The 14060-nt window shown below is 39.7% G+C and overlaps 2 protein-coding genes across 5 annotated transcripts; one reads left to right on the top strand and one right to left on the bottom strand.

Annotated features, from left to right (window-relative positions):
- Nucleotides 1–4544: 4544 nt before the first annotated feature.
- LOC122014754 (probable protein phosphatase 2C 34) lies at nt 4545–6332 on the top strand. 2 transcript variants are annotated; one of them, XM_042571158.1, is made up of 5 exons: nt 4545–5001; nt 5144–5422; nt 5549–5666; nt 5754–5995; nt 6079–6332. In XM_042571158.1, exons 1-5 carry the CDS (start codon nt 4765–4767, stop codon nt 6247–6249), a joined length of 1047 nt encoding a protein of 348 aa, XP_042427092.1. In that variant the 5' UTR covers nt 4545–4764; the 3' UTR covers nt 6250–6332. The 2 variants fall into 2 exon arrangements, with proteins under 2 accessions (XP_042427092.1, XP_042427093.1); XM_042571159.1 differs by having other exon boundaries at nt 4546–5001; nt 5754–5977.
- On the bottom strand, nt 6328–9353 carry LOC122014753. 3 transcript variants are annotated; one of them, XM_042571156.1, is made up of 5 exons: nt 8964–9353; nt 7783–8817; nt 7517–7611; nt 7139–7202; nt 6328–7069 (listed from the first exon to the last, which is right to left on the bottom strand). In XM_042571156.1, exons 2-5 carry the CDS (start codon nt 8807–8809, stop codon nt 6465–6467), a joined length of 1791 nt encoding a protein of 596 aa, XP_042427090.1. In that variant the 5' UTR covers nt 8810–8817; nt 8964–9353; the 3' UTR covers nt 6328–6464. The 3 variants fall into 3 exon arrangements, with proteins under 3 accessions (XP_042427090.1, XP_042427089.1, XP_042427088.1); XM_042571155.1 differs by having other exon boundaries at nt 7151–7202; nt 9059–9353; XM_042571154.1 differs by having other exon boundaries at nt 9059–9352.
- Between the last annotated feature and the right edge of the window lie 4707 nt (nt 9354–14060).

Raw genomic sequence — 14060 nt, 5'->3', positions numbered from 1 at the left:
TATTTAGATTATGATTTTAGGGGTATTTTTTATCTTTAGAATGGATAATTTTAGGGGTTTTGATACTACATGATCTCTAGAGTTTTTGATACTAGTTATTTCGATCTCTAGTATTTTCAATATTTTTAATCATAATTTTAGGGTTATTCCATATGATAAGTTTAAGGATATTTCGATACTTAGATGATGACTTTAGGGTTTTTTATGTTTAGATGATAATTTTTGAGTTATTTTGATCTTTAGATGATAATTTTAGAATTTTCTTGCTCTAGTATTTGTAATATTTTTAATCATAATTTTAGGGTCATTTTGATACTTATTTAGCCTCTTGCAAGCAGGGTAAGGTTGCGTACAATGAACCATTCCCTGGAGCTCTGCATAGTAGAGGCTTCGTGCACCGGATTACCTTTTTTTTATACTTATTTAGGGTTATTTGTTTTCTTATTAGAGTTATTTTTTTATTATAAGAGTTAATTGTTAAATAATATTATTTTTCTATATGTTTAACTAGATTTTATTAATATAGATAAAAGTTGGATAATGATTGAGAATTGTATTAGTCCTGAATATATAAATGAGTTGAATCAGTTTTCAAAGATGACAGAGAATTATATGATAAGTTTGAATTTACCCAAAATTCGTTATCCATGTCAAAGGTGTGACAACTTGTTTAAATATGAGTTTGATTATATTTCAAGACATCTTTATAGGTGGAGATTTAACAAATTATATAAAGTTTGAAACTTTTATAGAGGAAATGATACTTCATCTATTAATATAAATATTGTCAATGAAGATAAACATGATTTTAAAGACATGTTTACTGATTTAAGAAATACAGAAAATAGTTGTCTCAATTAGATGATATTAGAGGAAGTTATACCTCAATATTCAAAGAAGCATAAAAAGAGTTGTATAACACTAGTACTAATTTTTCTGTATTTATTTTTGTGGTCAAGTTAATGCATGTGAAGGTGTTAAATGGGTGGAGCAATAAATCTTTTAATATGTTACTTCAATTATTGTAAGAGACATTTCCCAAACCGAATGTGATTCCAAACTCTAATTATGAAACAAAGAAAATGTTAAAAGAGTTAGGATTGACATATGAGAAAATATATACATGTAAGAATGATTATATATTATTTTAGGATGATCACGATAATAAGGATATATGTCCAGTATACAAGGTGCCCAGATACAAGTAAGATGGGATGAATAAGAAAAAAATGCTCAGAAATTTTTTCAATATTTTCCTCTGAAGCTCAGACTTAAGTTGTTGTTTATTGCGAAACATACAGCAAAAGATATAAGATGACATAAAAAAAACGGATTGAAATAGATGGTGTATTAAGACACTCAGTAGATAGTGAATTATGGAAAGAATTTGACACTTCACATGAAATATTTGCTAGTGATCCATGAAATATTCGCTTAGGGTTGACTATTGATATTTTAATCCGTTTAGAAACATATAAAATACTTATAGTATGTGACTTGTTATAAAGTAGCACTAAATAGTAAATAGATGGGGCAATGGTAAACAAATGACAATTTTTAATTCAATACAGCTTAATTGTCTATTTACTAAAACATTTAAGGTATATCCTTATTTTGTGTACTAAAGCAAGCAAGTTCATGAAGTACATTGCATGGCAAGCAGAGGGTTTCTAACAGATGCATATTAAACATGATAGGTCTTTGCTTCAAAAAATTTGCAATTATACTCCCATGAAATAATTTCAAGACAAATGTAAACTAGTTGGAGTTGTTTTTTTCTCTTGATATTATTTTTCCTTTTCTTTCAAATGCTTCATTTTAATCAATGTACAAGTACTTAGAATTACAAACTTCATATCCAACTATATATACTAGGAGATTTATTTTTCAGTATATCATATCTACATTTAATAATCATTTTATTTGATTGTTATTTACTGTTCAATATAACATCATATCATATTATATGTTTTATATCTTCAAAATATGTATATCAGGTTCTCAGTATTTGTTCTGGATACATTAAAGGACTAAGAGGAGTGTCAAAGTCAGTTAGGTTTATTTCTTCAAATGTCACCTTATCCAGATCCACTAATACTGCATTGCTTGAAAAGCTTGAGCCCACCCAAGATGATTTAGCAAATACCAGAGTTCAGTTAGCAAGCACCCGAGATGAGTTTGCATTAATGAAATCAAGACAAGATATGTTTGAACAAATTCTTAACAATTAACACATGGAGAGTTAGATTTCTTGATCCATGATTCATCTTCAGCTCCACCTCCTCCTCCTCGATCTTAGACTTTGATGTCGTGGGACTTTGGATATGAATGTGATGATGTGAAATTTATTTTTTTAGACTTTGTGATGATGTGGTTGTGAACTTGGAGTGTTGAAATTGTTACTTGTTGCGTACTCTGTTTGTTATGTTACTTGTTATTAGACTCTTGTTTGTGAATGTTGCTAGAGTTAAGAACTATGTTAAAGTATGGGTTTTGTGTGAGTTTATTTGTAAATATTGTTGTTAGAGTTGTGATTATTATATGAATTTGTAAATTTGTATATAGGATATGAATGAACATAATTTTTTTTTTAAAAAAAAATGAGGGATTGTGACGAATATACTTAAATTTATCGCCAACCTCTAGATATATTGCACCTTATCGTAATGGTTTGCGACAACTAACGGAAGGGTTTGCGATGAACTTTCAAATTCGTAGCGAAGACATTAGTGATGAAGTGTCTAAAATCGTCGCAAACCATCAGATGCGGCGAACTACGATAGTGTTAGCGACGAAATCGGTTCAATTCATAGTAAACTTATTAGCGGTAAAATCCAAAAATTTGTCACTAATAATTAGTTTAGAGATGATTTAACTTAATTTTCCATAGATGATTTAGCGATGAATATTCCTGTTTAGCGATGATTTATTACGTTACTTTGCGACAAAATGAAAAAAAAAATCATCGCTAATATGTGTTTATGACAAGCTTATAACGACGATGCTAGCAACGAAACTTTATCGTCGTAAATGGCATTTAAGGACGATAATATATATGTTAGTGACGAAATAATTCGCCGCTAAATATCAACGTTCTTGTAGTATTAGTTGCTCATTACTCTAGCAAGAAGATAAGAACATTCGAATAGGGGGAATACTTCAACATCAAATCTAGATATGAGTGTTAATGTGAATGACTCTGAAGTCCGCATTCGTCTGATAGGACAAAAGACAACGAAGATGAAGAGTAAATCAAAAGTTAGAGAGTGCAACACAATTAAACAAAACGTCAGCAAACAATGGCAATATATTAAAAGAGAAAATGACACTGGGATTATGAAATTCTAATGAAAGATACTAGTGAGATGATACCGGGACAACTTCATATATATATATATATATGAGAAAATGATTGAAAAAAATAAAAGAGAAACATGACTTGATGTGTTTAATTTTTTTTTATATATTATTATAATTTATGTATTTTTATTTGATGTATGTAATATTTATATTTTTTTAATTATTAATGTTATTTCATGTTACTCATTTATGGATTAAAATTTTATAAGAATTTAATTATATATAATGTCAAATAGGAGAAATATATATAATAAAAAGTGTGAGACCATAAAAAAATTATTGAGAAATTTTTTTAATAGTATAAAGATGTACGAGACTTTTTTACTTTTGACGTGACATAGATGTGGCAATGAAGAAGCTCTCTTAGAGCTCCACCTATGCCCTTTTCCTTTGAACAATTACAAAAGGTTAATACAACATTTAGCGTAGAATAAATAATCTAATTATTTTATTAAAAATATAAATATTTTACTAATTAATTTTGATCAAACTTAAAATAAAATTACATTAATATTTTTTCTTTTTAAATTAAAAATAATTTTAAGTCTTATTAATAATTTTCTTTGATTATTTTTAGATAAAATATATGCAGTTCTTGTTAATCTTATATCTTAAGATTGACAACATCACAAGCGGAGAAATTTTTATAAAATACTTGGATCAGTGACATTAGAAAATATATTTTTTCTCTACCTTTTGTGTAAAATCAAATATAACATTTATTATTATTAGTTCAATATCTGATAAAAAAATTAAATTAATTTTTTATGAAAAAAATCGTTAATTAATAGTTGAGTTATAGGTCTTGAATATTAAATTATGTATATTATATTATATTTCCGACCCCACTTAGTGGGAAAAGGTTTGGTTGTTGTTGTTGTGATTGTATATTATATTATATTTGTAATACGAATATATTATTATTATTATTAAAAATTGTCTACCTTGATGGATTTAACATGCATCAGAAGCACTCGAGTGATTGGGTGAAATAGCATGGCCAGCGTCAACTCAACTCATCGTTAAAACTGGCAGAGCCAGCATCATTTACCCGCATGCCCCACTTGCTGCGAGTGGAACACGTTTCAGTTGGGACTTGGTCCCGGCGGCTGACCGACCCTGCGTTGGCAGCCACACATCATTCATTTTTTCTATGCGAGGCTGCGAGCCAATAATTAATTCCACACTGACACCCACAACCACACCCAGGGAGAGAGAGACAGGGGAAAGGGATTTATCGTTTTCCACCTCGTGAAATTCCGACGTCGCGACACAGGAGAAGACGGTCCGCCCTTCGCCTTCTGACCCACGCCGGTGAGAAGCCATGGGTTTCGGCGACGCCTCGCTTCCTCCTCCTAGACCGTCGATCGGATCGTGATCCCAGTTCCCAGCCCAGGGGCGAGGATGAAGGTGGGCTCTTTGTGGAAGTCTCTTCTGTGCACAGGGAAACGGAGGGTCTCGGAAGCTGACCCAGGCAGGGAGGCGGCCGACGACCTGCGACGGGAGGCCAAGAAGAAGAGCATGATCCTGCGCTCCTCCGGCTCACTGCCGAGTCCCTGCTCCAGGTCCAGCGCCTTCGCCTCCGTCTTCTCCCAGAGAGGGGAGAAGGGGATGAACCAAGATTGCTGCCTCGTTTGGCAGGTACGCACATGTTCGTTCTCTTTCCCCTAAAGCGAATCCATAGCGTAGTTACGTTAATTCAAAAGGCTGCCTTTGTGGATCATCGCCTCCGTCGCTCGTTCCTCGAGCTTAATTAACGATCGAGCATTGAATTGGGCACAAGGAATTCGGATGCCAAGAGGACATGGCGTTCTGCGGAGTGTTCGACGGCCATGGGCCTTGGGGGTACCATGTGGCCAGCGCGGTGCGGAGGGCGCTTCCTTCTTCCCTACTCTGCAACTGGCAGGAGGCTCTCGCGAAGGTCGATGACGAAAAACTCTGCCATTTTGACCTGTGGAACCGCTCCTTTCTCCTAGCCTGCGACGCAGTCGATAAGGAGCTGCAACTGGATCGCACGCTCTCCTTCCACAGCGGCACAACCGCGCTCACGATCGTCAAACAGGTACTGGTCACGGATTCTTGAAATTTTCTCCGACATGTCTCGTCTCTTTATAGCAAAGACATCAAAATCGCTGCCTTGTTTCAACATCAATAGTCTCAACTCCGTCTTCTTATTTTTTTTTCTCAGGGGAACCTTATTGTGATAGCAAACGTCGGCGATTCTCGCGCCGTACTGGCAACAGTGAACGAGAACGGAGGATTGTCTCCCGTCCAACTCAGCGTCGATCTTAAGCCAAACTTACCTCGTAAGTTGAATCCTCCTCTCCGAGAATCAATTAATTCGACGAACGCAATTACGTCGCTTCTTCTGACACTGACGTCGTCGACCTCAGAGGAGCTCGAGCGAATCACTCAGCGCAGAGGTCGCGTCCACTGCTGCGCGGATGAACCGGGCGTCCACAGAGTATGGCTGCCGACTGAGGAAGCGCCGGGACTCGCAATGTCAAGAGCCTTCGGCGACTACTGCGTCAAAGATTTTGGTGTAATCTCCGAGCCTCAAGTGACACAGAGGATCATAACCAACAAAGATCGATTCGTGGTGCTGGCCACCGACGGGGTAATCCAAACGCACGCAGTTAATTGCCAAAAGCTTATCATCAAATCATTCGCTCAACCTCAAACGCAAACTCAAACCATCGTACGTCTTGTTGATTGTAGGTTTGGGATGTCATCTCCAACGAAGAAGCAATACGCATCGTGTCCGCGAGCAAGGACCCGAGAAGGTCTGCTAAGAGGCTAGTGGGGTGCGCCGTTCGTGCTTGGAGACGTAAGAGAAGAGGGTATGCGGTCGATGACTGCTCTGCAATATGTCTCTTCTTGCATCCTTAATGTGCGTGGGGCACATGATTCAGATAACCACACGAGTTATGTGGACTCATGATTCATCCATCATTCATCATTTGAGCCTTCAATTTACGTTGATTATATTGCCAATTGAGTTGATTGATGTGAATGTCGGACAATATAAGCTTCTTGTATCGGCTAACTCATTATGGCAGACAGACTTAGCATTATACACATTCAACTAGAGGATCGATCGGAGCTTAACCAACCAGCACCAGCTGTAGCTCTGCAACCAATTCCTCCAACAGATCCTCCCACGCCAATCTCTCAATCACCATTCCCAACCCATCCATTTCATCCCCCAGCTCCAACCACTCTTCATCCATCGCCGTCGAGTCCGAATTCCCTACGTTGGCTTCGGCTCGCTTTCCGACCAATAGCTGCCATGTCTTCTCGAGAAGCCCTTCGGCGCCCCACATCGGCCTGATCCTCGTCGTCGCCTTCACCCACGGATGCTTGTCCAGACACGGAGCGAGCATCGCCGCGAGGATCATGTTCGTCGAGTCAAACATCAGCTTCCTCTCCGACGGCGACCATGCAGCCAGCTTGCGGTATTTCTTCTCGAGCCTCGCAAACAGTGCCGGCTTCAGTGGATATTCCGACGAGTAGCATGCATCAGGAAGGTCACTGCGCTTGGCGTTGTGAATGCCGGAAGCAATCAGCATATCGAGCAGGTAACTGTAGTCTCTCTCCTCTTCGTCCCTGAATTCCTGTTCCAGAAACGATCGCGGCTCTTCTCCTCCTCCGTCGTCGTCGTCGTCGCTCAAACGACAATAATCCACGGACCAAGTTTTTATATGTGCATCTGCCAACGACAAGCAGAATGCCATTAGTAAGAGGAACAAAGGTTTTCCATGCCATTTTACAGTTATACCAAGGAGATCACCGATTGGATTTTCAGAGCACGGGTGATGATTTCTTCTGCATACAGATGTCTCCTGAAAGCAATATGCGTATTAATTACTTCACCTTAAATACTGTTTTTAATCTCTAAAAAAAAGTAATTAATGATTCGAGAGCTCTAGGTAAACTGGCTGCTACCTTATTATCTAAAACACAGAACATCAAGTTACCTTTGTTAATGGTTTCTTGATGATGTCTCAAGTCCAATTAAACAATGATACAAGACTACCATTGAGTGATTGCTAAGCAATCTATATGGGAATAAAATATCATAATGTACAGGCTAAGGCTAGCTAGAAAGAATTAAAAGATCTTATGATGAATGATTTATTGCATTTAGCTTACGCACCTCAGTGATTGAGCAGGAAACTTTAATATTCTCTGAAATCACGTTATGCACCAACCTTTGACATTTCTTCTCGCTTGGTTTGCTCGATGTATTATCTGCATCCACATAAACAAGTCTAAGTTGATTAGTGAGCATAATTAAGAAATCATACTACTTAACATATTCAATTAATAGATCGGTTTGGTTTTAATGATTTGTACAAGCTCAGATCAAACTACAAATCTTACTTAAAATGAATCCTGTTGCAATAATTTTTTTTGAATTACCTCTGGGTGGCAATTTTCCTCTTTGATTGAAGTTCTCATTCCTCCATTTAAGTCCATCATCAGGAGTACAGAACTGCTCATCGCCAAATTGACGATTGTTGCTAAAGGTTCGACTTGCATAAGTTGCCGATAAAGCAGGAAGAGCACTAGGCATTGGTTGATTTATAGAGGAACTATCTTGAGATCCCCATAATGCTCGAGTATCTATTCTTGTTATGTTATCAACAGAATGAGCTTCCAGATCAGTTAAGTAAAACATTTCAGCCAAAGAATTTGAGCCTACGCCACAATATCCTGCCCCTTCAAAATGATTATCGGTCTTCGTCTTCAAATGTCTAGACATGATCTTCTGAGAACTCTTATCTCTATCGAAAATCAGGTTTCCTCTTGAGCTTTTTCCATTGTAGGTCGCTGAGAATCCAGATTGACTCGCCAGTTGTCTGTTGGTTGACTGAGTAGGAGATTTAAGAAGAATCCTTCTGCCCCTGCCGTAAGAAGTACTTATTCTGGATTCCAAAAGAACAACAACATTTGGATTCTGGAGATTAGTAGGCGTGCCTGTTTTTTTCCCCGACCAACAACATACTTCACCACTTTCAATCTTAGAACCCTTTGACGGATTGAAAAATTTCAACTTGTTTGCAAACCACTTGATATGCTGAAAATACTTTCTCAACGAGAATTTGGGTTCTCCAAAGACATCCGACAGATGATTCCTGCGATAGCACTGGTCTCCCAAATGCTTGTATTCTTCTTTTCTTACTTCAAGCTTGTAATGTTCAAAGCTTGGGAATGCCTCGGCACCTAGTTTCTTGTTGCTTTGATCAGTTTTTGCTGTTCCTGTTACTTCTTCACGCACATCTTTGAACTTTTGGTGCTTAGCGTTGCTCGTCCAAGTCGAACCATCTTTTCTGGTCAGGAACTCTTGTGAACCAATGACCGGAAGATCAGGAAGACCCATTAACGTTGCAATTACACCAGGCGAGTACCATCTATTTTCTGCTTCTCTGGGGACATCCTCATCCATGCGTTCCTCTGTTGGTAACAGAAAGAAAATTACAACCACGCATAAAAGGTATTTGAAGAACTGTAATCCACTTGCTTTAGCCCTGAAAACTTGTTGGATTTGTCTTTCAATGTTAAATCTATTATTTAATTGCAAGGAAATATAAGAGACGGACAGAGTCTTATATCGAGTTGATCTATCCGCGTGGCGGAAACGCATCCAAATAGTAGGGAAGGAGCAGAGCGGATAGAGAGATGATCCAGTCCTCACCGGAGATCCTCGACGCCAAGTCCCCCTTCCTCCTCTCCGCCGTCGCTGCTGCCTGGATTTCGCGAACTACTCCGCTCCGCTCCAAATCATCTCTCCCCGCCCCAGTGTGGAAAGGAACCATCTTAAGTCGAGATTGTAGATGAAATCGTCCATCAATGCTCTCCTCCTAGCTAGACGCCATCGAGTCGCCCGAAGAGAAGGGAGGAGGGGAAGACGATGGTAAAGTAAGTAGCGGAGCGGAGGTTCGGGAAGGACAGTGAGGTCGTTGGACGCGCGCGCTTTGTCGTCTACGAGCTGTTGATTACGTTACTAAATAGTGCTTAAACAGATTAATGCAAAAGTGTCCCACCTAATAATAGTAATTATTAATAATAATAAAAAGAAAAAGGCATCGTACTTTTATAGGCTTATGGATGAGTGCTAGTCAGTGTCCGTGTACCACATGGATGGTTCTGCTGCATTGCCCTTTTCCGCCTCCTCATACTTTACGGTTAATCCATGCAATCGATTCTCTCAGTCTATATTACATCCGTGATGACTCGGGTACGTTGAAGGCTCTATTCACAAGCACATCTCGAGTCGGCTAATAGCGATGGGACATATTTTACTTCTATTACATCCTGGATCAATCGGACATATCCTAGGAAGTCAATTCTCCACTCAACCAAATACTTATCGGATTCTACTTTCCATCGTAATACGATCGGTTAATGATCGATCGGACGTAGTCTCTAGAGCCCAATCTGAGTTTCCTATTTATGACTCATCTTTTGGCTAAAAGTTCAATAGATCTTCCGACTTGTGAGTTCATTTCACTATTAATATGACATGTTGATCTGTCAGATAATCAGAGGATTGTATCTGATCTTATAGGGATTCTGAGAAGATGGAACTGTCGGTGTGACGTGACTGGAATCATATCTCTATGACCCGGAGTGAAAAGAGGTGATGAGCTGTCTCCCATGTTGACCAAGTCGTCAGAAAATCTCTGATCAATGCTACCTGTAGCCAACGATCGGGTTGTCCCGATCTCTGGTACCATGATACTCGAGGTATGTCCCAAAATTATATAAATAGTCGAATAATAATAGAGCAATAAAATGAATAAATAATGAGTACGATAACGTATCCTGGTTCAGGAGGCGCCCTCGGATGAATCATCGAGCTCGTCGTGACGTTGAATGAGTCGTCATGACCCGAACGAGTAGGTGAACGTGAGCCGTCTAAAGAGCTGGATCTGGGGGTGACAGTTCGAAGTCAGATCCGCATGGATTCGACAGACAACACACAGATCAGAACCAGACAGCAGTACACATATCGAGAGGTGAGTCAAGTGACTCTATCAGGTTATGATAGTGGCACATAGGTTGAAATAGAATAACGACACGAAAATTGGAATACCATATCAGCTCGAAGGCCGGAAATGATCACACGCAAGCTGGAAGGTGTGATGGTCAGAACAAGATCACGGCGCACAGGACAGAAGCGTACGACGGTGACGAATCTCCATTGGATAAGTGGGATCTCAAAGATGGCGGCTGCTAGATACGGCGTGAAGGGAGCGGCCGACCGTGGCGTGAAGGCAACAGCCGTGGAGCGCAATAGTGACATCCTCAGTGTCGGACTGGGTAGCGGCTTGCTGGCAAAGATGGAACACACGAGGGAGAAAGGGAAGGGGTTGCCCAGTCCCTGAGTGTGGTTGTGTCGGAGGGAGGCGGCGTGGCGGCTACCTCGTGCATGAGAGGCGGCGTGCAGATGCGAGAAGAGGAGAAGAGCAGTGCGGTCTGCGCAATGGACTGGAAGAAGGTCGGCAACATGCTTGACCGACGACGGTAGTGGCTGGCAAGGGAGGAGAACATGGCATGCATCCCTCGCGACAGCAACGTGTCTCAGCCGACTGCGGCCTAGATCGAAAAGGAGGAGAAGGGATAGAAGAGCAGAGGTCTCGCTAGCCGGAGGTGGCGGTCGTTGGAGGCGGCAATGTCCGGCCAAGGGTGAAGGCGATGAGAGGGTGGCGCTAGCGCTGGGGGATAGGTGGCGCTAGCAGCGTGGTATGTGTGAGGCGGCGGAGTGCATCCCACGGCCCAGGCCGTGGTGGCGATGACTCCAAATCCCCTCCAAGGACCCTTCTTGTCTTCCTCGTAGTAGCGACTGAAGACCCCTCTTCTTCCTGGTGGCGGCATCAAAGAAAACCAAGCGTCAACCTCCCCTCCTCTCCCTGGCATGAATAGTACCCACTCCTTAAAAACCCAAACCCTTAACATGTCAAATGACAAAAATACCCTCCCTTCCACCTGTCCTAATCTCATCATCACATCAATATTTTTGCACAAATACGTAATACTTCGTCCATACCTATAATGAGATCATTGGATACGGTGGAAGCATTGGGATTAGATGAGCTCTCCAGCAATGATATGATGCTCCATTAAATACGGAAATCACAGAGACATTATAAAAAACGTTCCTCTTCACTGACACAGGTATGCAAGTCTACCACTTCTCTTTGATCACGCCATTGTCCTTCTTCTTCCTTCGCTAGGATTCTGATTTGATCATCGAAATAATTACGCTAAGGTCCTCTGACTTACTCACTGACTGTTTTTCTCCTCTTTCTACTCTTGCTTGCAAACGTCTCTAATTTAAAATCTTTTTTTAGTCAACTTTCAAATCAGCTCACCGGTAACATACTGTTCACCACTTCCCGACAGGATTAGACTCATTCTGTACTTTTTTAATTTACTCGGTGGAAAAAAGGGAAAAAGTCATCCAGCTCTAAAAATCTCTACATTGATGGTGCCTCATCTTTGAGAATTGCCTTAGGATACCTCAACATTAATGCTCTAGCAACCCACCTAATAAGGCATTTGATGCTTTCATTTTTATTTCACCTTCTTCTTCTTATACTACCATGCCATATATGCCATGTCAATGCTAGATGGTGAAAGGAGGGCTAAAGAATTTGAGACTGGTTTCTTTCATGGACTATTGGACTGTCTCTAATATTTTTATTTCGTTTGTTAGTGTCTACAATTATGTTAGTACAAAGTGAAACTATAAAAACAAATACAAAAATACAAAAGCATCAAAGTGAAAAATATGAAGACAAATATAAAATACAAATGCAATGTAAACACTTAGTCTTTTATGTAATTTAAAATCTTCAATTCCTATGACACGACATATGAGCTGTAAGTCACTCGTTAAATCACTCTATACTTTCTTCTCCTTGAGTATCTTATGGAAGAGGTGAAGAAATCTCCTACCACCTTTCTTATAATGAACAAGATGATAAGATAAGATATTATCTTACTTTTTACTCATTGTTATTTGCTTTGTGTATCATTTGATTGCTCAAGAAGACTATCAAATTCTCCCTTTGTAAGGCTTCTTATAGCTCGCTTGTTCTCAATGGCTAAATGTTATCATCTATCTAATTAGTCAACTGTTAACTTATCTTAGTTGATTGACTACTTTAGCTGAACCGACTGCAATTGCATCTAGTCGATTGCCTTAGCTTGCTCTTAATGGTTAATTGAGTTGATTAATTTTCCATTTAGTTGATTAATCTGCTGTAGGATCTGAGTCATCTGATGGCGATAAACAATTTTATTAGGTCAACCACTCTCGTCTTTGATTCTTGTTGTTCCATAAGTTGACTGCTTGTTCTCATGAGTCAAATAATCTTGTCTCAGTAGACTACCTAGTCAAATCCAAAACATAAATAGCATGTTCTCTGGCAATTTAACATAAGTTGATTGTCTAATCAACTCAACCATCAATTAACTCAATTCAACCTATAGTCAACCCTTTGATCATCTCTAAGGTTGAATCCTCACCTAAGTCAAGTTTATCTAAAATCCAAAGTATAAATGCCTTGTTGTTGAGACTTCTTTAATGCCAAGCGACCTTATCTTTGATACTTTCTCATCTGCCTAGTGTTAATTAACCGTGACCACGTTTCCCCTTGCTAAGAAACCTAGACTTTGGGATTTCATCATCTGCCCAACGTCAGTTACCCTTGACTCATCAATACTTTCACTTACCAAGTCTTAGGTCATTCTTGGTCTATTAGGATTTCTACTATCATAATCTTAGGTCCACCTTGAGCCATCAAGACTTCTTTCACTTAGCAAATATCCAATCACACTTGACAACTTTTTATCCTTTGAAAGCATCAAGCTCTCCGACTGATTTCCTGTTTCATTCTTCTTACTCTACCTATGTATTCTTTTATCAAGCTTTTCATCTGATAGATGCACTAAGTTTGTTGATTTCTTACTTGATCCTAACTGAAGGCGTGAAACTGGAAAGTCGGGGATATGTCAATTCCGCTGACTAGATTAAAACCTCGTTCCTATCTGTAAAACAAATCAACCCAGGGAAGGGGTCTCTGACGTTGGCTCTCCGACGCTCAAATTATAAACAGAAGAAGAGGAATCGAAAATAATAGGGGCAGAAATGAATCCTTGCCTTTCTTCATACCTAGCATATTCTTTTATACATGTTTTAGTGACCCTTCATATGCCTCTGTTTAATGATATTAATTGCAGACAGAAGATATCTTTGTCTTAGCTTCTCTGCATTCAATGATAGATGGAGTGTTCTCTTCCCCTTATTAAGTATCCGTCTATTCCTCTTTTATTATATTGGTTCATTACACTATCAACGACATACCTAAAGCCGGACAGGTGGCCCGCTCGACCCGCTCTCCTGTCGATCGGGCTGACCAGACGTTGTTTCATCCAGACGACTGACCGGACAGCGGTTCCTCCGATCAGCCTATATAGCCCCCTCTCGCTCAGGCAACGCGGTTGAGCCTTTGAGCCATGACGTTGACGGTTTTGACTTTGATTGCCACCGTGGCCGTTGACCCGTGCCAGGTGGGCTCCTCCTTACCACCGTGTCACAGGCCTCCCCTTAAAGTTTAGTCGAAAAAAGCTGTAAGTCCGACTGACTAAACAAGAAGATGTGTATTCGGCGACTTAAAGGTCCGTTCGGC

The sequence above is a fragment of the Zingiber officinale genome, chromosome 8B, assembly GCF_018446385.1.
Source record: "Zingiber officinale cultivar Zhangliang chromosome 8B, Zo_v1.1, whole genome shotgun sequence".
In the NCBI taxonomy this organism is placed as follows: domain Eukaryota; kingdom Viridiplantae; phylum Streptophyta; class Magnoliopsida; order Zingiberales; family Zingiberaceae; genus Zingiber; species Zingiber officinale.
This window is presented reverse-complemented; position numbering and strand designations above follow the sequence as displayed.

Bases quoted from the DNA above. Each gene is read 5' to 3' on its own strand.
- LOC122014754 (XM_042571158.1), top strand. From the start codon at position 4,765: ATGAAGGTGGGCTCTTTGTGGAAGTCTCTTCTGTGCACAGGGAAACGG. The intron at 5,002-5,143 runs GTACGCACATGT...ATTGGGCACAAG, and splicing joins ATTGCTGCCTCGTTTGGCAG to GAATTCGGATGCCAAGAGGA. The intron at 5,423-5,548 runs GTACTGGTCACG...TTTTTTTCTCAG, and splicing joins CGCTCACGATCGTCAAACAG to GGGAACCTTATTGTGATAGC.
- LOC122014753 (XM_042571154.1), bottom strand. From the start codon at position 9,179: ATGGTTCCTTTCCACACTGGGGCGGGGAGAGATGATTTGGAGCGGAGC. The intron at 8,818-9,058 runs GTGAGGACTGGA...TGTTACCAACAG, and splicing joins CTTGGCGTCGAGGATCTCCG to AGGAACGCATGGATGAGGAT. The intron at 7,203-7,516 runs GTGCGTAAGCTA...TATTGCTTTCAG, and splicing joins TTTCCTGCTCAATCACTGAG to GAGACATCTGTATGCAGAAG.